Source organism: Mesoplodon bidens (genome assembly GCF_964165515.1).
Source record: "Mesoplodon bidens genome assembly, contig: HAP1_SCAFFOLD_320, whole genome shotgun sequence".
Lineage (NCBI taxonomy): Eukaryota > Metazoa > Chordata > Mammalia > Artiodactyla > Ziphiidae > Mesoplodon > Mesoplodon bidens.
Window position 1 is genome coordinate 492,082 of NW_027671880.1, and position 26,419 is coordinate 518,500.

The window sequence follows — 26,419 nt, forward strand, 5'->3', positions numbered from 1 at the left end:
TCAGTAGTTGTGGCACACGGGCTTAGTTGCTCCATGGCATGTGGGATTTTCCCGGACCAGGGATTGAAACTGTGTCCCCTGCATTGGCTATTAGATAACAGATATTATCCCTCAGTAATTCCAAGTAAGGAAGTACAGTTACTTTAAAGTAACTTACTCCTCCAAACATATAGAAGACATAGGACTAAAGTTGAAACCATGCTGGTAAGAAGTCTGAGCTCTTTTAGTTCACTGAACTGCTACCCCAAAGAATTAACAGACAGGTAAGAGATGAACAAAAAGGGTCAGGATGCTTCTTTATATTTCAATTTCAATCTACAGGATTGACTAGATCCAAATTCAATGTTTTTGTTTTAAAGGCAGTGATACCCCACAGGTGCTGTGTATTTCCTATTGCATCATCTCGGACGCATATCAACACATCTATCTGGTTGCCAACCTGAGGTTCAGCCTGATCCCTTCATTTTAAAGTTCTCCATCAGTTTTCCCCTCATGGTTTTAGCATCCACTGATGATTGGTGCCCAAATATAGTATTTCATAAAGAGTAGCAACACAGTGTATTTCTAACATCCCTTCTGTATTTATCAGAAGGAATACTATAAAAAAACCTCATTAACTATCAGTTTACAGGATAAGTGGGGACTAGAGGAAAGGATACCACTCCAATGAAATATTGAATATAGGAAATTCTCTAAAGACAAATGACCAAGTTTCAATTAGCAAAGAAATAACGCGAGGAGAAAAAGGCACATAGTGATTAAGAGATCTGAGACAAATTAGCTATGTGTGGACCCTGACTCGGTACTGATTCAAACTAACTTAAAATAACTCTTTAGACAATCATGAAACTTTATAGACCCTACCAGATAAGGAATTATTTTGTTAGGTGTGATACTCGCATTAGAAACTCATGGTAAAAGATATACAGTACAGAAATATGGATGAAATGGTAAATGACATTTGTACTTAAATGCAACAGGAAAATAAGTTGGGGAACTGATGAAACAAAATTTGCAAAATGCTTTTGATTTTTTAAGCTGGGCTATATATATTTAGAGGTTCATTATTCAACTTTTGCATTTTATTTTTAAAAATCACTATCATAAAACTGGCTGCAAAGGCTAGACTGGCCAAGGAGTTGTAAAGCCAACCTGACTTAAAACTTTACCTTCCCTCTATGAAAATATGGAAAAAATAAAACCAATTAACCAATTGATCATTTCATCAACTCTTTAAGAATTAAAATTGTTTCTACCTATTTATTTGCAAACGTGCAATCTACTAAGCCAACAATTACTGACACTATGAATACTGTTAATGACTCATGAATTATTCTGTTCTATTTGAAAAGGTTGCCTTTTTTGTTGTTGGCTGCTTGGCATGTGGGATCTTAGTTCCCTGACCAGTGATTGAACCAGTGACCCCTGCAGTGGAAGCAGAGTCCTAACCACTGGACCACTAGGGAATTCCCTGAAAATGCAGCTTGTTAAACGAAGTACTAGATGTTCAAATTTACAAATTTTTTAAAACTTATTTATTTTTGGCTGTGTTGGGTCTTCATTGCTGCGTGTGGGCTTTCTCTAGTTGCGGTGAGTGGGGGCTACTCTTCGTTGCGGTGTGCAGGCTTCTCATTGTGGTGGCTTCTCTTGTGGAGCACAGGCTCTAGGCATGCGGTCTTCAGTACTTGCAGCACATGGGCTCAGTAGTTGTGGCTCTCGGGCTCTAGAGCTCAGGCTCAGCAGTTGTGGCACACCAACTTAGGTGCTTCCGCCATGTGGGATCTTCGTGGACCGGGGCTCGAACCTGCGTCATCTGCATTGGCAGGTGGATTCTTAACCACTGCACCACCCTGGAAGTCCCTGGATGTTTAAATTTGAAATACCTTACTTGCACCAAATTTTGTGGGAATCAGAAATTTCAAACTGGAAATGAGTTAAAAAGCCAGGCCACTAACTGACAAACTGTTTCTTCATTCCAGGATGTCAAGATAAGTTTAAATATAGGTTATCTGCCTATCTACTTAAAACAGAGTATATTTTCAAATTATCGTACCATTTTAACCATTTTGATGGTTGAAGCTATGTATCAACGACTAAAGAAAAACGTGAGAAAAATGGAATCCAAGTAATTAAACTATTAGCCATTACATTCATTTCATCCCATTTCACAGAACCATGAACAAGAATCAAACTGAAGTTTTTAACTCAGTAAGGTGTATTATCACAAGAAGGCACAATGCTAGAATCTAGGATACCTGAGTTTAAGTCACAATTCAGCCGCAATTATTAGGAGTCGTGGCTGAGTCATTTCTAATTTCTCTAGCATCAAGCCCTTCAAGATTATTCAGAGGAATAGTTTTCAGTTGTACGAACTACAAAACTCCACTGGGTATTTTTCTACTCTCAACTGCATAAGTCAATTTTATTCGTCTACTCCAAAAATTTTGATGAATGCATGGATGAGAACACCTGAGCAAATAAGCAGTAGCAGAAAACACTGGAAATAACCTATTTAGCTGCACTTTTAAAACTAGGTTTGACGTCAATGGAATTTCTAGAAATAGTAAACTATGAGACATCAAATCATGAGGGAAAATACCCAGTTACAAACGATCCATATTTATACACTGGCCATTCTAAACCTTTCCTGTTAGTGCTGTAGCTCCCAACACTGTCAAATAAAAACCTGGTGCTTTCAGAAATTGAGTCCAGAAGTACAAGGAAAAAGGCAAATAAGAGTAGGAACCTGAGAGTTCACAGAAGATGGGAAGGAAGGTTAGCAGGAGACACTCATATGATACCAGAGGTACCATCCTCACCACTAAACGTTTCTTCTATGCTACTTAATTCACTGAAGTTTCACTTTAATTCCTAAACTTCCATGAGTTAGGCCTGGGAACTAGCAAATACCCTTAGTGAAGAATGTAAATACTTTTCAGCAGGGAAAGGGGTTAGCAATCATTAACTTCTTAGTAAGAAAGAGTGTGGATAGTTTTCTTTCCTCCTATATCCTGAGATCAGCTACTCCAAAGGAATGAGTTTCTGATGGGGGAGAAAGTAAACATTAATTTGGGAACTTGGAGCACTTGTAGGGAAAGGTCAGGAAGCTTAGGTAGTACAGTGGAACTAGCAGTATGGAAATGGAGAGGAAAATAAAGGATGGCTGACTTCTTAATCTCTATAACGAGATTGCTGTGTAAAGGAAAAAACATTTCTTTACATCAAATGCTCCTTTAAAAAAACCTTATAACATATAACATAGTTGAACTATATGTGGACTGCATCAGAGGCCTAAGAATAATTTATGCAGTGATTGTATGGCAAAACTTATTTCAGCTTTCTTAAATTCCTTGTCAATGTCAGGAACATAGCTTTACTATACGTGCAAATGCTACCAGCGGATCATGTAGAGAAACCCACTTGGTATCATCATTTGTCATACCAAAAAAATACATGCATTTTATGTTCAGAATACAGATGAAACTCAATTCTTTGGTAATGCACTTCAGAAATGGGAATACTATTAACAAAAAACTTTATCTGGATAAGCAATCATGAATTCTTCAACAAAAAAAATATTTTTACCTGGCAGACTGATCAATAGTTTTTGGTGTTTTTTTTTACTAAATTAGCATTTACCATGTAGTGTTTTTTTTTTTTGTTTGATTTTTTGTTTTTTTGTGGTACGTGGGCCTCTCACTGTTGTGGCCTCTCCTGTTGCAGAGCACAGGCTTCAGACGCACAGGCTCAGAGGTCATGGTTCACAGGCCTAGCCGCTCTGCAGCATGTGGGATCCTCCCGGACCAGGGCACGAACCCGTGTACCCTGCATCGGCAGGTGGACTCTCAACCACTGTGCCACTAGGGAAGCCCCTACCATTTAGTTTTTTATGTGTAAACAGGTAAACAGAAAAAAATACCTTCAGAAAAACAAATAGTTCATTATGTTAACCAATCAGGGTCTGAAAATTTCTGCAGTTTTCTTCCCAAGTGTTCTCCGATCAAATCATCTTTTTTTTGTTTTCCAGTAAACAGTAACATAAATACAAATTGTTTAATAATAACCATAAAGTCTCATAGGCTGAGGTTTAAGTATTTATACTTCATATGGTAAGGAGACAGATATTGGACAATTTCTAGACTCCTAAAGATTTGGCATTAAAAACAGAAACCTCAGTCATCAGAATTCCTATTTCTACGTTTGTGACTAACTACATAAATAACCATTGGAAAACAGGACTTTCCAAGCTAACTTTCCAGTTAGACTTTAATCTTAAACGAAGTGTGTATGAGGTTTTATTAATCTATTATGATGCACAAGTTGGATGTCTTTCCATGAATGCTACTTACCACCACTGACATCACCCAATGAAACAGAACACAATACTTACAATTTAATGAAATTCCGACAGCACACAGTTCCTATGGGATTTGATTTCTAATACCTGACTACCTAAAGTTAATAATACTTATTACCTGTTCAACAATTATAGAAAAATCTTTTAAAGTTAAGGAAAGTTTGAGGTAAATAAAGAATATTCATTTAAGAATGAAGTAGTCAAGATTTCCTTTTACTCAAAAAAACAAAGCAAAAAACAAAACACAAAAATCACTTCCAAGAGTCAACCTGCATGTACAAAAATGCAAGATCAATCACAGTTATCACTGGACACAAAGGATATTCCAAAGGTCTTTAAAAATGGTAATTAATCTCAAAAAAGGAAAATTAGTTTTAGCTTTTATATTTCATTCATTTTCAAGACCATATTTGCTTAACAAGATAATTATGCAATTGATACAAAACATACAACATTTACACTTAACTGTACAAAATAATTTAAGGTTTATAAAAATATTAGAATGTTTAGAGTTGACTGACACAGTCTTAAATAATCTCTTCTAGAGAAGTATAGTAAGACCACTGATTTCCATTTTATTTCTTTTTTAATAAGTCAAAGAAAGGATGCTGCAATGCTTCATCCAAGGTAATTCTTTTCACTGGATCATATTCTAACATTCTTTGAACCAGATCAAACAGTTTCTCATGTTCTTCATCATGACAGAGCATAAATTCCTGAGGGGAAAAATGACTTTGCTTAAGAAAGACAATAAAAAATAGTTAAAACAGGTTTTTTTTTGTTTTTTTTTTGTTTTACCTTTAATGGTTTGCAGCATCTCGTAACATATCTACCAGCAGAACTATGTTCCTCCCAATCTAGCTGATTATGATGAAAATACTTCTGTTTCCTATAGGAAAGAGAAGTCTGGATTAAATTTTAAGAAAAAAAACCCAAAACCCACATTCTTACCCTGCCCCCACCAGGGGATTTGGGGAAAAGATGGAACCATAGACATCTCTCTATATATACATAAACATACAATTTCTAAAAATCTCAGCAATAATTATATCGGATACCTTATATGGTATTTTTCCTAAACTTGTGCCCTCTGAAGTTTTAGTATCCCACCTAAGTTGTACCATATGTGAAACAATGCCACCTTCAAAACCAGAGGTTCCTAGATCCATTCCTGTAAATTCTGATTTCACTAGATCTGGAATGGGGCTAGAAATCGTTAACAATTCCCTGCATGACTTCTGCGGTGAAGCTATGTTTTGAAACCATTTATAGTATTCTTGTCCAAAGACGTACATGTGGTTTGCAACAGTCTGGAATTCAAATTTAGATAGGACTCCAAAATCAAGCTCTTTTTACTACTCTATGTATTATTTTTAAATCAACCTAGGAAAACATTTATGCAAAGGTTAACTTGAGTATAAAACCACCACTTTATTTACTGGATCACAAAGTAAATATTGAATTACTTTTCAAAAACTTGACTTCATGAAAAAAAATTCAAAACCTACAGTCTTTGGAATAAGCAATAACAACAAAGATGGGTTTTCTATAGTTTGAATATAGGCCACTGCATGTACCCAATAAGGACTTTAATCTTAAAAAGCATACCTTGTTTTCTGAATCATGTGTGTTGGTATGGGTCCTAATATACATTCCATCATTGCCAGGTGTTCTTTACTATGATGAGTCTAAAAAAAATAGGAAAAAGAAACTTAGCACTTTCCATTTCCCTACATGCACATAAAAGGAAAACACAAGAAAACAGTGTTTCCGGGACTTCCCTGGTGGTCCAGTGGTAGAGAATACACCTTCCAATGCGGGGGACGTGGGTTCACTCCCTGGTCGGGGAACTAAGATCCCACATGCTGCGGGGCAACTAAGCCTGCCCACCACAACAAGAGAGCCCGCGAGCCACATACTACAGAGCCCACACACTCTGGAACCCACACACCACAAGTGGAGAGAGAAAACCCATGTACCGCAACGAGAGAGAATCCCACGTGCTGGAATGAAGACCCAATGCAACCCCCCAAAAAAGTAAATTTATAAATGTTAAGAAAAAAAAAGAAAATAGTGTTTCCATAAAAGGACTAGATTAGACAGCTATACAATTTATATTACACTCTACTTCAAAGATGGAATAAAACTGAATGAGCTACACTGATTATCTGATTTCTGAAATGAATTGGTAAGGTCTGTATAGCTGATTGAGGAACAACTTTTTAAGTATATTTTACTGAAGTACAGTTGATTTACAATGTTCGAATAAGTTGTTTAATGTAAAACAGAACAGTTTTTCCTTATTTGTATTACTTTCACTGTTTAACTGAGGGATGACTGGGAAGATTACCAAAAACCTGGCTACTCATTTTATTGGTTGCTTAACTAACCTCCATTACCCAATGGATAGCAACTTTGTAACACTAATCCTAGACAATAAAAATACAGTCCCAATAATTCTTACAACAACCTTGAGCTAGGAATGTGGGAACATAACTTTCAAAGAGGTTAAGATACTAGCTCAAGCTCATATAGCTCATCAATGAGGAAACCTGAGCTGTGAACCCAAGTCAAAACTCATACTCTTAAATTACACAGTAACGGAGCTTTGGCTAAAGTAGAATAAATTGTTAAACTAAATGGTACACTCCTAAGCAGAGGCTGGAAAGCTTCTTCTGTAAAGGACCAGATAGTAAATATTTTAGGCTTGGATGGTCACAGATGGTCTCCACCACATATTATTTTTCATTTTTTAAAGCAGGCATCAGATAGGATATAGTTTGCCAATCCTTGCTCTGAAGGGCAGAGTCTATGTGCAATGCTTTTTAAATCCATTAACTACTGTGCCTAGCACACTGCTTCCAAAATGTTCTTAAGTCATGACAGGAATAAATAATACAAGCTCCATTATCTTCAAAAAGTTCCTTAGTTGAAGACTATTTTGGAGGGTGGAATTAAAATATAAACCACATCTCAAACCAAAGTTAATAATCGACGCTTAAGATCTCAGAATGATTTACAATCATAAAACCATCTGAAGGATTTTATATGTGTCAGAATGAAGAAAACATGCACTTTGCTCAACTTTTTCCTTGACCCTATAGCTTACTACCACAAAACCAGACACCACCCCCTAGAAATGTCTGACAGGTATGTTCTAGATATCAAACTTGTCTACAAACTCAGAGTACTTTTTTTTTTTTTTTTGTGGTTCGCGGGCCTCTCACTGCTATGGCCTCTCCCGCTGCGGAGCACAGGCTCCGGACGCGCAGGCCCAGCGGCCACGGCTCACGGGCCCAGCCTCTCCACGGCACGTGGGATCCTCCCAGACTGGGGCACGAACCCGCATCCCCTACATCGGCAGGCGGACTGCCAACCACTGCACCACCAGGGAAGCCCTCAGAGTACTTTTAACAGATCTCTATGGAGTAGACAGAAGTTTGGTGAGGTGCCCCATAGCAGTGAACACATATATTCTGCAACAGCCACCTAAGTGACATATAATTCATCATAGCTTCCTAACTCCTCATCCTGCATTGACATAACCTCAAAGTAACCTTGACAGTATTAGCCAGGAACTTCCTAACCACCCTCACAACATCCAACAACAAACCTTGATCAAATCACAATCCTCTTAAAGTTCTTCAATGGTTACACCACTTGAAGCTTTCAAGACTTTTAGTTTTCCGACATAAGCAAAACTTTGAGGAAACAAGTAGAGACCTACATAACATTTTCTCCTTTTTGTTCTGCCAAGTAAGCCAATAACTATTATCATTTCATAGAAAGAACATTTTAATACCAAAAAAACAGGAGAAATAATTTCTAAATGAAAGCCAGAATGGCAACCCTACAAAATCATTTTCATTTTAGCCCAGTCTGCATTTGGAAACCACTGACTCCTAGGATAAAACAAATACCTTTCTATGGCAAACAAGTCCACTATGAATCAGTACTTGCCTACTGACACCATTTTCCTATTTATCCAAGACACTCCGGCAGTACTATTCATCCTTCCTAAACTAGAGTAGCTTCCTTTATGCCTCTTGCATTTATGAATACCATTTCTTCCTGATATGGCCATCACACACTCTAGTTTTCTGACAAACTCTTACTCTTCCTTATAGCTTGGATTAAACTCCCTACTCCTCGGTGATGCCTTCTCTAAGGAAACTTAACCGTTCACATTTTCTGGGTTCCCTTCTACATTGTTCCATTATAGCAAGTATCACATTGTTCTGTACGTTTTCCCATGTCAATCCTGTGTATGTCTTCCTTGAGGAGAGAGATGCTGTCTTTTCATTTTTATACACACAGTGCTTAGAAATGTGCCTAGGGTGTCATACATGCTTAATACAACTTACTGTTTCTGAATTCTTTTAATAAAAGTGCAACATAACCAGAGCTGAATTAAAACTGACCATAGTAACACTAATGTAAATTTATGAAGGAGCATCACAATAAAATGGATCATATGAAGTCAATATGGACCATGTGTTTAAAAGGTCAACATGCAGAATGAATAATGATCATTCACTGAGAGTATTTCATTCAACTATGGTTTTAGAGAAGGATGACTATTTTGCACATGGAAGTTTACACCTTAAGAATAATGACACTATGACAACTTTCCAATATGGAAACAAAAACTTTAACATGCCTTTATCATTAAAGCTCATTATGAATCAGTAAGTAACATTTACTAAATACATACCTGAAAGACTGTGAAACCAAGGTAATATTCAATAAGAATGCAACCTATGCTCCAAACATCACATGGCTGAGACCAACCTAAAGCTATTTAAAAACAAAACCAAACATTTTATTATGCAACAATTTTTAATTGCCAATACACAATATCTTTTCCTATGTGGGTGCTCTCTTTATATAGCCCATTTAGGAGAATATGATAGTAAATTCAGGGTTTACATTTTTAGTTTTGTACCAAACATTATTCAGTATGCTTTCAGAATCCTCCATATCCTTGTATCAAATTACAGTATTTTAACCTGGGAGAGGAGGCATTTTATGGAAAGTAAGAGGGGTTAGCAAATATTCCATAGTCTCTGAATTGCTTGTGCAATGAGGAGCCCTGTTATACCCACTTAACGGTTGTTCTATGAAATTTTATATTTTATTAGTGCAAACATAGGTCAATAATTATCCTCAGAGTGTAATTACTAACCCCTTATCAATTACCATCAGCTTGATATCTGAGTTTATTTCTTCCATTAAAAGAAATAGTAGTGTCACATAAATTATGTAAGAATTATAATGGATATTATAAGCAGTGTCACCCATAAGCAGAATTATACAGATATTTAAAGTTCACATAGAGAGGTATCTATATATGTACTTTCAGGTTGTCTATACATGATCATATATTTTCTCCTTCAGAATTCTCAATAGTAACATTATTCAGAAAAGAAAAAAAACACCTAGCCTTAAGTCTCTATCTAATTAGAAAGGAAAAGAGTAAACCATACAGATGTTTTAACCTTTTAAATATTAAGTTTTTAATAAAAAATAATGTACAAATAAAACCTACTTTAAAAGACATTTCAATTACTTTCAGTAATGTTACTGAATTTAAAGATAAAGGAAGAAACAATATATTCAAGGAACTTGACTATGATTTAGCCATTTTTGTTAACCCTCATGGTACTTATCACTGAACAAAAGGATAATGGAGCATGGTTTCTACTTGCAGTAACACATACAAAATCTGCAAATGATAGAGCTTGGATCTAAGGTGAAAGTTTTCTTTTCCAGCCACTCCTGTCTCCCAGTCCAGCTTTCTCCCAAGTGACTGTAAACTACCTCATTCTCTTATGGCTCAGCTCTCATACTCTTTGGAATTTCACATCATTCACTTTTACCAACTTCTGTTTACTACCAACACCCAAGATATGAGACCAACTGCCCTCCTCAGTGGTGGCACCTGACAACATCTTCCTCTTCAACCTAATTCTGCCTTAATCCTCAGGAGTAACACTTCACAAACACACAAAGAACCCTTCTAATCTTCCCATCTGTTCATTTCTTTTCCTAAAGACCAATAACCCCAATTTCAGATTTATATCCACTATCCCCAGCCTGGCCACACATGGGACTGTATTATTACTGAGAATCACTGTATCTTATGCAATCTAGGAGGAGGCCATTAACTAACTGTAAGACACACCACTGTTTTATGAACCAATAACCAAGAAAAAATGACGTTTTATCTTATGTTTCCTCACATGTTAAAATGTGGAGAAAAATCTTCTTAAAATTGATAAAACACAGCAAGTTATCTCTTTTTAAGCTCTGAAAATACCTCTCTGTCCACAATCTCTTCCCACACTCTTTTCTTTTACCTTCATTGCAGCCTTCAGTCCTCAACCATAAATACACTTTCTAAACTACTGCAACACAGCAGCTTCTTTCAGACCATACTAAGCTGAAATCCTAGTAACATCAATCTCAAAGATGAGCTCCAAACCTGTGCTATCCTATGTGGTAGCCACTAGCCACATGTGGTTATTTAAATCTAAAATTTTAAATAATTTAAAATTCAGTTCCTCAGTCACACTGGCTATACTGAAAGTACACAGTAGTCTACGTGTGGCTACTAATGGCTACCATTTTGGATAGTGCAGATATACAACATTTCTATCATCATGGAAAGTTCTACTAGCCGGCACTACATACTATTCTTAATTTCCCGTCCCTTTTACTAATTCTTTACTCTAGGTAAACATCAGTAGTTTGCTTTCACACTCATATTCTCAACTACCAAGGCCTCTTAGACAAAAGGTAAAAAGTGGAAAAGACTGATTCCACAAAGATGTTTTACTATCAACCTCGGTTGAAACTTACTTTTGGCAAAGTAATATGCTTATACCATTTAACTATCTCCCAATATCACCTGATCTGAATTTTTCCCACTGTCTCCAAGCCCCCAAATCCATCTCTGACTTCCTTGCTCTATCAACATGACTCGGTTTTGAACTTTTAAATTTTGTGGCATAAGATGCGCTCTTCCTCACTGAGTTCCCTTTTATTAATATTGAAAAACCCTGCACCTTAACTAATTTTCCTTTCCATGCTTTCCCATGTCAAAAATGATCAAAGAAGCTCTCCTCTTAGACTAGCCCCTCTTTCTTCTCCTCTTAACCTCCATCCACCCTACATCTAGATGTCTGCCAGCCAAATCTTTAGCATTTTCACCAGCACCATGCTTTGTGATGAGACGAAAAGAGGTGCCCACATCGCTTCAAAATCACACTGCTCTCATGTACTTAGCCAATACAGCTTATTCTCTTATGATCTTGTAAGACTGACTTGTTCAAAAACAACCACCACCTGGAATATCTTTACAGATGATATCACATTTTTCTCACTCAGGAAAAATATTTATAGCAATGTCCAGACAGCTTTTATGAAAACAGAAAACATTTTCTGTACACTGCTAAGAAAATTACAGCTATCCCCCAACTACCTGCCCCCCAATGAAAGCTATAGAGAACAAAAAGTCTCTTTTTCAATTAAAATATCAGGAAGTCTGGTATCTACTAACCCAAAATGACCTCTGGATCTCTGTAATGCCGTGTAGATACCAAAGTGTTATGATGTTCATCATCGTATGTTGCACTTCCTAAGTCAACAATTTTGATATCTGTGTTTTTCAGTGTGCGTTCATCACGTTTCTAGAGATACAGTTAAGTAAACACAAAGATCAATAAAAATATGAAATATTTTATAGCACTATCCAAAAGGCTTGCACATGAATTCTCTTTTTGATTTTCAAAATAACCCCATGAGAAAGGCAAAGGATTACCCTTTTTGGGTTAAACGTCAGGATGTAAAAAGCCTCAAAGGTAAAATTCCTCATCCAAGGATCACCAAGCTAAATTAATTTTAAAGACAACTACCAAAATTAAAACAAGTGTAACTTACCATTTTTGAATTATACTTGACTACATAGTCAGACTCCACAAATAAAATATTTTCAGGCTTCAGATCTGTATGGGTTAATTTATTATGATGCAAAACTACAAAAGAACAAAAAGACATTATTAGTTTCACTTACAAATTTAATCTGTAGTGGTGGAAAGGAGAATTAGTAGTAGAGTTAGGGATCAAAAGTCGTTTCATCTTTACTTGCAATGTGCATTTTTAGTGACAATGGTTTGATATGTTGCTTGTCCAATAAAACCTTTAATTTACTGGTATTTAAAAATATAACAAGGATACTTACAATTTATTGACTGACAGATCTGATATGCCATTTGCCTGATATGGTCAATTTGAAATGGCAGAAAGCTATTTTCTTTAATGAAATCATAGGTACTAAGTCCCAGGAGTTCGAACACAATACAAATATGACCATGATGATCAAACCATTCTAGCATCAGGACACATCGGCTAAAACAGATCAGAATAAAAATAATTCAGTTCACAGAATTCTGATTATTTCATGTAACATAATGGATCACAGTTCCAAGTTTATTACTTACAAGACATTATTGTGATCAGTACTATTTAAATGCTCTAATACTTCGATTTCTGAATGAGCTGCTTCACGATATTGTCCCAGATTTTTTAAGATTTTCACTGCTACATGTATGCCACCCCTTAAAAACAAAATGAAAATGGTAAATGTACAGAAGGGCATTGAAGACATGTATCCTCTAAAGCAGCTGTCCCCAACCTTTTTGGCACCAGGGACCGGTTTCATGGAAGACAATTTTTCCATGGTTGAGGGGAGGGTGTGATGGTTCAGGTGGTAATGCAAGCTATGGGGAGCAGCAGATGAAGTTTCGCTCGCTCTCCCACTGCTCACCTCCTGCTGTTAGGCCCAGTTCCTACCAGTCCACGGCCCAGGGGTTGGGGACCCCTGCTCTAAAGCATCATCTTATTAACTACCAATCACTGTATGCTATTTCCCTAAAATAATCTTTCAGGATATATTATAGCAGATCTATAAACATTTTTTCAAAACATTTTGACAAAATATACATTATACAGAGTGATGATTTCTCTTAATACTTATGAACGTTAATGTTTGTTTCCAAAAGTTTAAATTTACCTAGATTTTATAAGTAGTATTTTTTTTTAAAAAAGGATAAAAATATAAACCTTGAACATACTACTGCTGAAAACATTCACTCATTCGCCAGGCTAGAGCGACTGTGCCAGATGTTGCATTGGAATCACTGTTAAAAAGAGCTTGTTCCATGTACCTCACAGTCTAATGGAAAAGACAGACACTTGAACAACTTATCATAAGGTTAGAAGTGCCTGATATAAGGAATAGAGAGAAGAAAGAGCCTAACCATCAGAAGTAGGGGAGCTTAGACTTCTTCAGAGAAGAAAGACAACTATCAGTTTGTTAGATAATTCTGGCAAAGGAGACACCATCAATAAATCATCAAGCCAAAAAACTGTTTAGTGCATTCACGGATGCGAATAGGTATAAATAGCAACCATGTAGGGCAGCGTGTTTTAGACCGGGGCATCTGTAGTACTTCCTAAAAAGTACAGAGGGAATTCCCTGGTGGTCCAGTGGCTTAAGACGTGAGCTTTCACTGCCGTGTGCACAGGTTCAATCCCTGGTCGGGGAGCTGAGATCCCGCAAGCCACGTGGCACGGCCAAAAAAAAAAAAGCCATAAATGATTTTGAGGAAAAGGATTTCCAAATCTTCAGCTTCCTTCTGTCCTCTTTTCTAAACCTGATCTTCTTGAATACAAGCCAGCAGTCAACCCTGCATTTTTCACTATGGCCTTCCCACATTACAAATGAGAACCCCATGCACGTGAAATTAATATGGCAAGGTTTGTGCACCAGGCTGTTTATGAAAAAGAAAAAAAAGTCTTTGAGGCAAAAATTTTTCAAGTGGCTGGATAGCAAACCTATTCTGAACTCATTTCTTTTGACAAGGTCCCAATGAAGTTGTGGGCTGATATATAATCATCAAAATAAATTTTTAATGATTTATCTCCCTATGTTGTATAGCATATATCTCAAGACTTAAAAGAATTAATATAAAACTGCTGTGACAAAACTTCTTCTAGTCTCATCTATTTCATCATATGGACAAGTTTTCTAACTGCTAATAAGCTATAAAAATGAACAGTGCTAATAGCTATAAAAATGAAAAATGGATAATGGTGTCAGCTAATGCTACTATAGTAATCATATTGCAGTATATAAATGTTTCAAACCAACATTATACACCTTAAACTTACAAGCTTTCATGTTACTTGTCAATTAAAAAAAAAAGAAAAATGGAAACTTAATGCTAAAACAGTAAGATTTATCTATGGTCACATGAACTCATTTTTTAAAGGCCCTAACCATCACAATAAAAGATGTATTTTCAATTACATTGTATGTTTTAGGTCTAATAAGTATCAAAATTTGTAACAGATTTGTACTTGATCAATTGAATACTGTTCATTGGAATATCTCAAATACTCAAGTCTTGGAACCTTAAGAAATTTTTAAAAGACCTAAATGGGACAACTAGTGAAATGTGAATCAGGTTGTAGATAAGCTGGCAAAACTTGAAAATACATATAACATGTAAATATAGAGAATGATTAAACACTGTAAAATGTTAACATTTGTGGAATCTGGGTGAAGAAGAGATGGGAATTCTTAGCAACTTTCCTAAGTCAAAGTATTTCAAAATATCTTAAAATTTTACTGTATGTTCACATTTTTGTCATAGAGAGGAAAGGGTGATAATAAAAGACATTTAGGATAATATTCTTTATGAAAAGTGAAGTAAAAGTTACGTTCAAGATAAAGCATTTCTAAGTATTCAAGAAAGGTTTGTTCATGGATGACAGGAGGTATCAAGCTGTTGTATTTAGATTCCCCCAAACATATTTAGAAAGAGAAATATGTTTTTTTTTAAATCAGCATTTTCAATAAGCTGGAAATTACATACTCAACTATTTTATGATGAAAAGTTTAGATGTCAATTTAGAAATGTGCAGTTTCCACTAAACTGTTTTAAGATGTTCACTTACAAAAAAATTTGCAATCGCAGAATAGAGGTCCTAGAGGAAAACATGAAAATGAAGCAGAGAGGGTCAAATAACAAAAAGTTTAGTATAACTCATTAAAGTATCTGGACTTTATTCTGTAGGCTTCAAGTAATATAATTTATTTATAGTTTGAGAAGCTAACCCTAACGTGCAAATATTATCCTTTGGAAATAAAAGTTTTTGAACCAAGAAGATTAGACATGCTAATTTATTGTCTCTGCAATTCAAAAGTAGGGTAAAGCACTCCAAATCTCTTATAGAAAGCTAAGGACATAAGTTCTGGGAAAGTCTTCACTTGAACACTGACATTAATTTCAATGAACTCCATCTGATAAAAATTTTCAGCATTCTTGGTCAAAATCCATACTTATAGTAAATAAATCATACACAGTTCAAGAACTTTTGAATACTTATACCTCCCAGGAAAACACATAGCTACCACTTAAATTCCATTTCATCTAAATTATGGATCCTTCTCCACCAAAAATATCAGAATGTTCAAAAAAGAAAAACAACAAACTTACATGCCATGATCAATGCACTCTACAACTCTGTCAAAGGCCCCTTCTCCCAAAGTGTTCACAATTTCATCTAAAGTGAGGGGGGAGAAAGAAGTGTAAGTACATAAGTACAAATTATCAGTTATTCAAATAATGAATGCTTAAGTGTGGAATTTTTTCAAATGCTCTCTATTAAAGCATAATTAAGGTTCCAGCACTCAAATTATTTTATTTTCAGCTGCTACAAAAATAATTTAGATAGAGCTATCTTTCTTGCTCTAATCTCAAATTCCACTGATTATTTTGGAACTTTAGAGTAGAAATATTTAAACTCTATAGAAAGGAAGAAATACAAAAGAACAACAGACAAACCCACAAAAAACAAAACCAAAAAGCAATGAAGAGTTCTTTAGACCCCCGCTGACAAACTATTCTTAAAAAGATTCTGTCTGCAAACTTTAAAAAGTGTTGAAAAATATTCTATACTTCTTGCTTTTAGAACGTCTCCACTTTGACAGATAAGGTGACCCTCTTCATCATCTTCTATACTCCTGGATCTTTTCCTTTGGTGGCTCTTCTGGAACGGCAAGTGGGCAGCACCAAGATCGTCCAGCCAATCAATATAGCAGAGTGAATTCAGGGCAGAATATGCAATTCATTCAGCGGGGAGATATTCAGGCATTCAGATAAGAACCAGGCCACAAACAGTTGGCATGAGCAATTTCAAATTCAGTCCCCAGAAATTCACAGGACACAGTTTATGTTACAGAAGAAAAACATGGCAAGATTTTCAGATAAGATACTTAAAGTGGCAATAGAATAAACAACACAATTGTCTCTAAAATACTGACTTAATTGAAGTCTGAAATTTAAAGAATGCAATGTCATGATCTATTAATCTCGTTATAAAATAGCCTATGCAGTGAGTTGCGATACCTAGTATGTCAGGAAAATGTTTTAAAATGTCAAGATTAGTTCAAATTGATACTTAGCAATATTTTTAAACATATTTATTAAAATAAAAGGGGAAAATAAATGCTCATGTCAACGTTTGATCTAATCAATGAGAGTTCTAGTGAAGAAAACTTGGGGAGGAAAATAATAATTCATAGTTTACTGCAAACAAGTGAAGATTCATGAGTGTAAAAAAAAGGGCAGGCTTTCTGGACAATAATTTCCCCTTCAGCACCCACTTTCAGAACTCCAATGGAACTAATTACAGATTGTGCTATACACAGGGTAAGTATCCGCCAGTGCAACTTTCTACATTTGTCTCCAAGTACTGGAAAAGGGGTTTCTTTTAAAGTAAAAAATGTTTAAGATGAAAGAAAAGATGGGTGCTTCATCTTTTCGTATGATTATGTTATAAAAGATAAAAATATTTTTAACATTAAAATCAAGAACTTCATGATCTGGTCTGCAGAAAATGAGTAAATGTGGGCAAATGAGGACTAACTAATAAATGCAGATTAGTTGTAAGAATTTGGAAGTTTTCTTTAAGGATTCAAGTAATATAAACACAATTATATTCATATAGTATTATAAACTTTTTCAAACTTATTGGCTCAGTAAGAGCTTTTACACACAAATAAGTATCCAACCAAAATGAAAACAAAATCAATCATGCCGAACGTGACTGATTACTTGAACAGTGTCTATTATGCTTCCTTTTAGGACTGCTTCTCCAGCTTCGGACTGAAGATTTACTGCAGTGGATTCGATAACTGCTTTCAATGTCTCTGTGATAACGTCTAGGAACATATCTTTTGCAGTAGTCATTTCTGTATTCATCCATGTTAGGAACGTATCTTTTGCAGTAGTCATTTCTGTATTCATCCATGTATCTCCGGTCCCGATAATATCTCTCATTCAAGAACCTTGCTCCTAAATAATGACTGCAAACACATTAAAGGATTTAAAATTATTCTCTTCATTCTAGAACGTTTTAATGTTTAACCACACTTTAACGTGGTTAAAATAAAACATTCTCTCAAGAATTCCTGGTTTAAACAGCTAACTCAATAAAAGAAAAAAATACAAATTGATGAACTAGAATTTATATTTAACTCACAAAACTTAAATAATTTTACTTTAACCAAAAAGCAAATGGGTACATATATCTCTATTAATATATACTGCTATGAAGGAACAAACCTTGGGTCAAATCATTCAACATATTCAGTGTTTACTTGATTAAGTGTCCCTTTACCTTCTGGTGAAAGTTAAGACCAAAAATTCACAAAACTGCTCTTCTGAAATTCATCAATCTTATGATATATGCATCTGTAACTAAGCTCTCTTCCTTTTTCAGAGCCACACACAACATGAGGCAGGCAAAACAGGATTCCTTTCCTTCTTAATGTAAGTTAGGTATCTCTGGCACGCAGAGTTCTTTCACGACAGGTGTATTATAGCTAAAAGGAATCTTAAATATATTTCAGGCCTTTCATTTTACAGATGACTACACTGAGATCCATAGAAGGAAAATGATTTCCCATGGTTGTAGAGCACATTCTAAATCGTATTGTATGTGCCAGTATTATTACACACACCACCTATTCCATCTCCTCTCCTCTATTTCGAGCTTCCTGTATATTTCTGAGAAACAGGCAGCACAACTTTTGAAGGCTGCTTCATGTGCCAAAAATATCTAAAATATATCCCCCTCAAATGAGAAAAGGTTCTTGTAATTGCTTGCTTAGGATTTCCCAAACCCCTACTTCCCTTTGCATTTTGAACTTCCTGTCACTCCTGCTTGTGGAATAAACAAGAATTCAGGGAAAACATCATCTGGTGCCATAGTGCTTAACTTCGTTTTTTTATTATTTTTATTTTTTTTGCGGTACGCGGGCCTCTCACTGTTGTGGCCTCTCCCGTTGTGGAGCACAGGCTCCGGATGCGCAGGCCCAGCAGCCATGGCTCATGGGCCTAGCCACTCCGCAGCATGTGGGATCCTCCCTGACCGGGGAACGAACCTGCGTCCCCTGCATCAGCAGGCGGACTGTCAACCACTGTGCCACCAGGTAAGCCCCATAGTGCTTAACTGCTGAATCTACAGATCCCTTTGAAAATCTGATTGAGAGGTATGGACCCTCTCCCCTAAGAAACACACAAATGCGTAAACAAAACTTGGCAAGGAATTTCAGAGATCATGGACCTCAGGAAGTCAGTGGATTCCAGTTAAGCAGCCTTGATTTGATGGAAAGAAAAAGACAGAGTCAATTGGCCCAGTTTCCCGTCCCTGTCTCTACCTGGGATGAGTATCGTTTTCAACAGTGTGAAGCTTCAAGAGGGATGCACGTGGAGCACTGAGGGAGAGAGGGGACACCTGCCCAGTCAGACACACCAGCTAAAATAATCCTGAGAAACAATGGAGTGACAGATGTTAACTAGACTGCCCTCACTAACCTCGTTCTTTTTCCCAGAATATGTTCTCATTCTTTTTCTCAGGAGGCTGCTTTATGCAAAAATAAAGAAGCATCTCTAAAACTGCTACTCAACAGGGCTGGCATCAAATCCAGGCTGGGAAGATGCAGAAACCCCCTTTCCCCAGTGTCAGCCTTAAGTTCTAGCCATTGGAGAAACAACTCAGGATATTAGGGTCTAAATCTGGGTCTAAGTCAGGATCTGATCAGTTGCTTGGAACCGTTAAGGGAGAGATCTACAATATGTCAAACTAGAAATTACCATACTCTAAAGGGCATGTGTTTAATTCTGTAAGGCATCCTTCCCATAAAAGTCTAAAATGTATCAGAAAACTCTAACAATAATAATCCTTAGTTGGACTAGTGCATGAAATTAGAGCTGCTGATAATCCATAATAATCTATAGAATAACAAATATGGAGTGAAGTAATACTATGAGGATAAACTAAAAAATGAGGACCTCTTCAACCTACAACAACCAAGGCTTAGAGATTATATAAACAAAATCTACAGAATTATAAAGGCTATATGGACAGAGTGAACAGGATGAACAGACTGATTTAATTTCTAAAAATATTCACTGAATGTCCAGTGAATATTTCACTGTAGTTCTTTAAAACAGCCAAGACTAATGAGGCTATGGGCTTTCGTTTTTATTTCCACACAGGTCCTGTGGAAGATAAAAAATATATAAGGCAAAATCCCTGCCAACAAATAACTGTTCAATTTGAGATTACTCACACAAAAATAAAACAAAACTCAACAATGCAGGAAATGCCAAAAGCCTGGATATGAGTGCTTAGGAGAAAAAACTCAAAATGCTTAAAATGATCAGAGAAGATTTCATGAAAAAGAAGGGAAGAGTTGAATCTTATAGGGACATCAGGATTTGGACAAAGTAGGTAGTAGAAGAAATGCCAGGAAAGAAAAATGGCATATTACCACGTTACATTTATAGAGTACTTTTAGCCAGAATGGTTTAGAGATGAGTTTGTCTACATGTTATTTAGGAAATAGTAATTAGACAATTTCAGCAAGAGCAATTTTCACATAGGGGAACATAGGCAAATAAATAAGCTGGGAACAGATCTTCCAAAATCTTGCATGCCAGGCTAAAGGGCTTAAAACAGTGTTTCTCAAAGGGTGGTCTGTTTATTAACAATATCAAAATACTAAATTTTTAAAAATGAAGACCCCTGGACCCCAGGTCAGATTCACTGAATAATCTGGTAATATGCATTTTAAACATACCTCCAAAGTGATTCTATTCACACTAAAGTTTGAGAATCACTGGTTTAAGGCTTGATACTCTAAATGTCTTGTTACAACAAGACATTTAAAGATATAAAATGTGTTCACAGTGTTCACAGCCACATCAGTCTTCCTGTGTAGAATTAATTGGTTAAGCCTGTAGGAAGGGAGCAATTCACAGGCTACTTACAAATCAGAAAGAAAAGACACTCTGAAATATATAGGAAAAAAGGTAAGATAATTGATATACAATAAACGCACTGATAAATCATAAGAAAAATATACTCTAATAGAAAAAATAGGCTAAGAATATAAAAATAATATTCACAATCAACTAGACTTCAATTAAAAAAATATTCAAGTGTTCAATAAGCACATGACAGAGGACAAATTCAGCAGAAATTTAAAAATTCAAATGAAAAGAAAACACTATTCTTGGCGTTTCAAAATAGGCAAGACTGGTGACAGCATGTCGTAGGGAGTGTAACTTGGTACAAACTTTCTAGAAAAATATGTGGAAAAATATGTGAATATGTAGCAAGAGCCTTATAAGAGTTCACACCCTTTCACTTGAAACTGTCCCTTCTTAGAACCTATTTTCAGGAAATATTCAGAGGCAAAGATTTGTATACAAAGGTATTTTTCAGAAGAAATAATAAGAAATAACTTTACATCCAAATGGGGGACTAGCATCCTACCAAGAGCACCTTCTTTATATGCTTCTGTATTTTTCATTTTTTTCCAATAATTTTACAAAAAACACTGTTATAAAGTTTTGAATCTTGAAAAAGACTATTAGATTACTCCAGATTACGGAGAGCAATTACCACCAGACATCTCTGGTGCCAATATCAAAGAAGAAACTATTGGCCTAGTGGTTATTGCACTGACTCAGTATCATCTTTATGTGGTTAATTATGAATATGAATAACTGTTCATCATTCATATCACTTCCTTTTGACACATACAATGCATAATAAATCCATGAATGGTTAGTAGTATATGTTAAGCCTTACAGAGTATTTTGTAGTTATCTTAATATAGGGTACAGATATTCTTGTATAATACATTAATTAGCTCAGGTCATTGAAATCCCAGCATAGATTCTCCCTCTTCCCTCCATATGATAGTATGTGAAGAATGATTAGCCCGCACTGATTAACAAGCTCACTGTTCTACAGAACAAGTCAGTTTTGGCATGGAGAAGGAAAAAAATGACATACTGTTTTTTAAAGAAACCCCATTTGACTAATTTAGAAAGCAATCTGGCAAACAGTCCCAGTGGAACATCTGCACAAAACAAGGAGAAAACATAGAACCACCAAAAACAAATGAGAAAGGGAAATTAACAGAGGACAGAATGAAAGAAACTCTATTCACCTAGGCTTTGTTTAATCATTTAGGAACTTGAAAAATTCCTTCAATTCTATATAAACGTAGTACCTCCAAATTTTACACTGGTAAGAATACAACAGAACAGGACACATGCCATTGGAAATTTTTATTGAGGCCCTTCTTACAACAGCCAAGCTTCTAAAAATCCCAAACATATCCACTGGCCTTATCTACAAATATAACCTGTAGAATACAGTATAAGCAACTAATCCCCAACACACTTTAACATTCTCACACACCACATGCTATTTTTCTCATCTGGATGAACCCTTCCCCACCCTTCATTAGCTCTCATTTGTGGAACCCTAAATAAGTGCCCCAATGTACAGCTCTCCCTACTACATACAAGTTAAAGGCACTCACTGGTCCTTTAATCACTTACTTAACTTTTGTGTGTCTCATTTCCCACAACTATATTACTGGCAGCTGGGACTCCATCAACTATCTCCTACAGCTCCCAAATGGACACAGATATGTGAGAGTAGGAACTCTGTTCTCTTCAGAGCAGTGTCTAGCATATAATAGGCACTCAGTAAATATTTTCTGAATGAGTATTTGTTGACTGATTTATAAAACAATCTGACAGATGAAAGCTATATAAGCTAATGACAAGTCATTACAACTATTAGTGTTAAAATGGTACTAGTTCAAGAGTAATTTACCAATAAGATTCTTTAAGCTGGTGATGTGGTTTACAATGTCTGTTCTCTTGTGTACTACTGTGGGATCTCCTCTTCCGTTTGTGACTTCCACTGTAGCTTTCATGTCCCCAGTTTTCTCTGTTATCCCAGTCAGGGCAGTGAGTTCTTCTGGAATGCCTCATCTGTTAATGGAAATGAAAAGTGAGTTGTGGAATTTATAGACGGTTATATTTAGTAAATAAAATATTTCACATTAATATTAATTAAATAGAAAAAAACCAGCACATGGGGTCATACAGGTTCTAAAATCTTCATGGGTAAAGGTTCCTAAAATCTTCGTAGATAATGGTAATGGTTCGTAGGGATAATGCATGGAGGCACTATCCCACTGGTATGTCAGATGATTCTAAGTGACATATACACCTAGTACTAAATGATAACACTGTGAAACCTTAATACATTTTCTTTCCATTCTTCAGGATAAATTCTCAGCTTGGTGCATATCTTCAACTAACACTTGCTACTGCCATTGAAAAAAAAAAGAGTCAGGATTCAGGCTTACAGCCTTCAGTAGACAACATATCTAGCTAGAAATTAATAACTTTTTTGGTTTTATTTTTATCATTACCTTCTTTCTGTGGTAAATTATTACTAAGCTCTTAAGTTATTGATATAATCAAATTATTAAGTTATTGATGTTAACTTTAAATGTGAACTAATTTAAAACAAATATCACAAGTGTCATGCAGCTTTGTTGAAATACTGTGATACAAATAACTGAAGTCAGAGAAACACTTAGGGATAGAATATAGGAGATGACTGTTTATTTTCAGATCATCCTGCAACCATTCTTAAAATTAAACACATTTGTTGTAGATCTGGGGTGACTAAAGAAATGAACCTATAAGGATGAATATGGTCACACTGAAATCAGATAATTGTGACAATTCCTTGACTCCATCTATATTCTCACAGGTTCCATTCAGGATCAGGATCTGTGTTCTAACAATGTCATCCCTATCTGCCTCTTCAAATCTTAATTCTTTCACAAAGCAGTTAAGTTTTTAACAGTGATGTCCAAACTGTTGAAGAGGGTGAGGTTCACAACTCAGCAAGGAGCTGAAAACAGGTAAAATGGAGCAAAACCAACTTAGTTAACCTCCTTCAGTTAGCCCAAATGACTCAGTAACAAGCAAACAAATTCAAGTAAAAAATTTAAAAGATTTCAAGTGAATTAAAAGACTTTAAAATGAGGCATCTCCTGGGAGGTATTCCCTAAGAAAATGTAGGTATCATGCCATCAGGGACCGAAGCCACCAAATATTTAGATCTTTTAACTCACTTCTCTTGTTGATTCTTAGGTCCAACAAAAATCCTAAAACTCTAGTCAGGGTTCTCACTGGAAATTGATAAGTGAGCATTCTGATTTACATAGTCATTTGAATATGGGAAACTGAAATAAATGACATTACAAATTAACCTGAGCCAAAAGACCATCAGAAAAGCCATCAAAAAAAATTATATTTCTAGTGGAATTCTTCTAACCCTTCAATTACCCAAATTGTATTTTAACCACATAGGAACTCTTTAAAATTGTTTAGTCAAGCATTCTTAAAACATAGCAAGCAAAATTACAACATCTGATGACTGAGGTTTATTACCATGATTATTACAATGCATTTTTTGCAAAACATGTGTGTCTGCTTCAGTTTTGTTTTTTCCTTCTACTATCAGTAGGCCATAACTAGCTCACCAAGGCAGAATTCTTAAATAACCACAGTTATCAATATGCAAATATTAAAATAAGCATCTTGGGAGAGCCAAAGGTTTTATTTCTCTAGCCAAGTTCATTACTTTAAATTTAATTCAGCTGATAGGAAGCCGTTCCCCACCACCACCACTACTGTTCAGAAATATTTTCTCAGGAGGCCAAGAGAAGAATCCAAGATCCAGGTTATACAGATTAGGTTCCTTCGCATACAAAAAAAAAAAAAAGAAAAACTATCTAGAATTATCACACTATTTCTTATTAACAAAGAATCCTACATGTTAGAATCATCGGACATCCTTCAATAAAAACATCAGATACAATAAACATCAGATGTTTATATCCATCTTAGAAACCTGATTCTCTACTGACCTTTAACACCCTATATTACCCGACAATTTGACGTTATCTATATAAAAATATCTATATAGGTTAAAGTTATGATTAGATGGCTCCAAGAGTACTGTATGTAATGGATAACAAGAAGCCTGTGGGTGTATGTATGGAGCACAATCATACAAAGATTCCTATAAAATAAGACCAGGTGGTTGACGTGGTCAGTTTGGAGCACTGTTTGCTAAGAATAGTATAAGCATTTCATGGTTACTTAAGTAATCAAGGACAGGGTGATCCAAAAGTATCAGAAATGCACATCTGATGCAACAATACTATGCTCCACTTTAGGAAAAAAACAATTCACACAAAGGATGAGCCTCTCCGTATTTACCTCTCAGAAACACGAGCTAAATTCCACCACCTGGACTCACAAACTAGCAGTTCCTCGGATGCCCAGTCCCCACCCCCCGCCTCTCCACCAGGGCACCTGGCCAGGGCCTTTGGCGTACTCAGAGGCAGAAGTCTGACCTCGGAAAATCCCAGAATGCTACAAACGGCCGAGGCCAGGGACCCAGAATAAGGCTTGATCTAGGACAACACTTGCCCCAGGAGGCTCTCGCAGGGTCTCACTCTGATCGGCGGGATGAGTCACGGGCCTAAGGAGCCGTGCGTGATACGAGTGGCCTGGCCTCTCTGAGACGAGTCAGCGGCAGAGCCGAGGCCTTTCCGCCCTTGGATTTTAAATCTACCATGACACCGGGGCAACTTTAGGTTTCAAATGCCACGAGCAGAGCTGTGCCCCGAAGAAACCCTGGTCGCCGAGGCCCCGAATCCCGTCGTTTTTCTGACACCTGGCTTTCGAGACCTAAAAGACTGGGAAACCGCCCAGCCCAGAACACCCTATCCGAAACCTTACCTCCTCAAAAGCAAAAGGCCCTTTGGCCAATAACTGTCACCAAAGCGCCATCTTCTCTCCCTGTCGCTGCGACAAACACCCTACAAAATGGCAGCAAAACCCTCTCCCCACAACCCCACCGTCGGCCTCTAGCACCACTTATATAGGAGGAAGGCGCCTATGTAACAGAGCTCCCGCGCTCACGCCCCTCCCCTAAGGGGCGGGGCCCAGTGTGACGTCAGGGCTGCTCCCGGTCCTCCACCACACTGCTGCGTGGGCAGAGCAGTCCCGGCCCCGAGATGTGCGGTGGTTGAGGCGACTCCTTAGATTGTTTTCATTGCGGGAGAACCTGGGTGAAGTCAGAAGGAGACGACTTAAGCCTGTGGCACGTGTCTGCTGCTACTCGAGGAGTTATTCTGAGTGCAGCACCTCTCAGCAGAGCCAACCTTGGCTCCGTTTCCTGCTCTCCCGCCCCAGTGGGCCGCAGCACGGCTGAACTGTCAGGCAGAGCCACCGTGCAATAGACAAACCCCTAACCGGCTCGGTGCTAGGCCCAGGCTGGTGCTGGGGTTAGCTCAGTGAACGCGATTGTGTAGTCCAGCCCGCTTGGAACGTCCTGTCTAAAAATGGATTCTGATAAATAAGATGTCTTAGGAAACAAGCTCAGAGGTGCTTATCTTTTTAAGGCCTGTGTTCCTGATAAAAACAAAAAAATAAGTTTCAGTTGAGACTCCTTACAAAATTTTTCCTGTTGTGGTCCCTGCCTCTTGGGCAGATTCGGTAGCTGGAAGTTTCCCTAACAAACTTTTCC

The 26,419-nt window shown here is 36.7% G+C and overlaps 1 protein-coding gene across 1 annotated transcript; it reads right to left on the reverse strand.

Moving 5' to 3' along the window:
* Positions 1–4,832: 4,832 nt before the first annotated feature.
* On the reverse strand, positions 4,833–22,791 carry LOC308610861 (dual specificity protein kinase CLK4-like; the record flags this gene model as incomplete). Its single annotated transcript, XM_081259857.1, has 12 exons — positions 4,833–5,073; positions 5,156–5,246; positions 5,966–6,045; positions 9,072–9,154; positions 11,919–12,048; positions 12,299–12,393; positions 12,600–12,766; positions 12,859–12,975; positions 15,922–15,988; positions 16,384–16,474; positions 17,525–17,792; positions 22,631–22,791. The coding sequence occupies 12 exons, from the start codon at positions 22,789–22,791 to the stop codon at positions 4,933–4,935; spliced, it is 1,491 nt and encodes a 496-aa protein (XP_081115983.1). The 3' UTR covers positions 4,833–4,932.
* Positions 22,792–26,419: the final 3,628 nt, after the last annotated feature.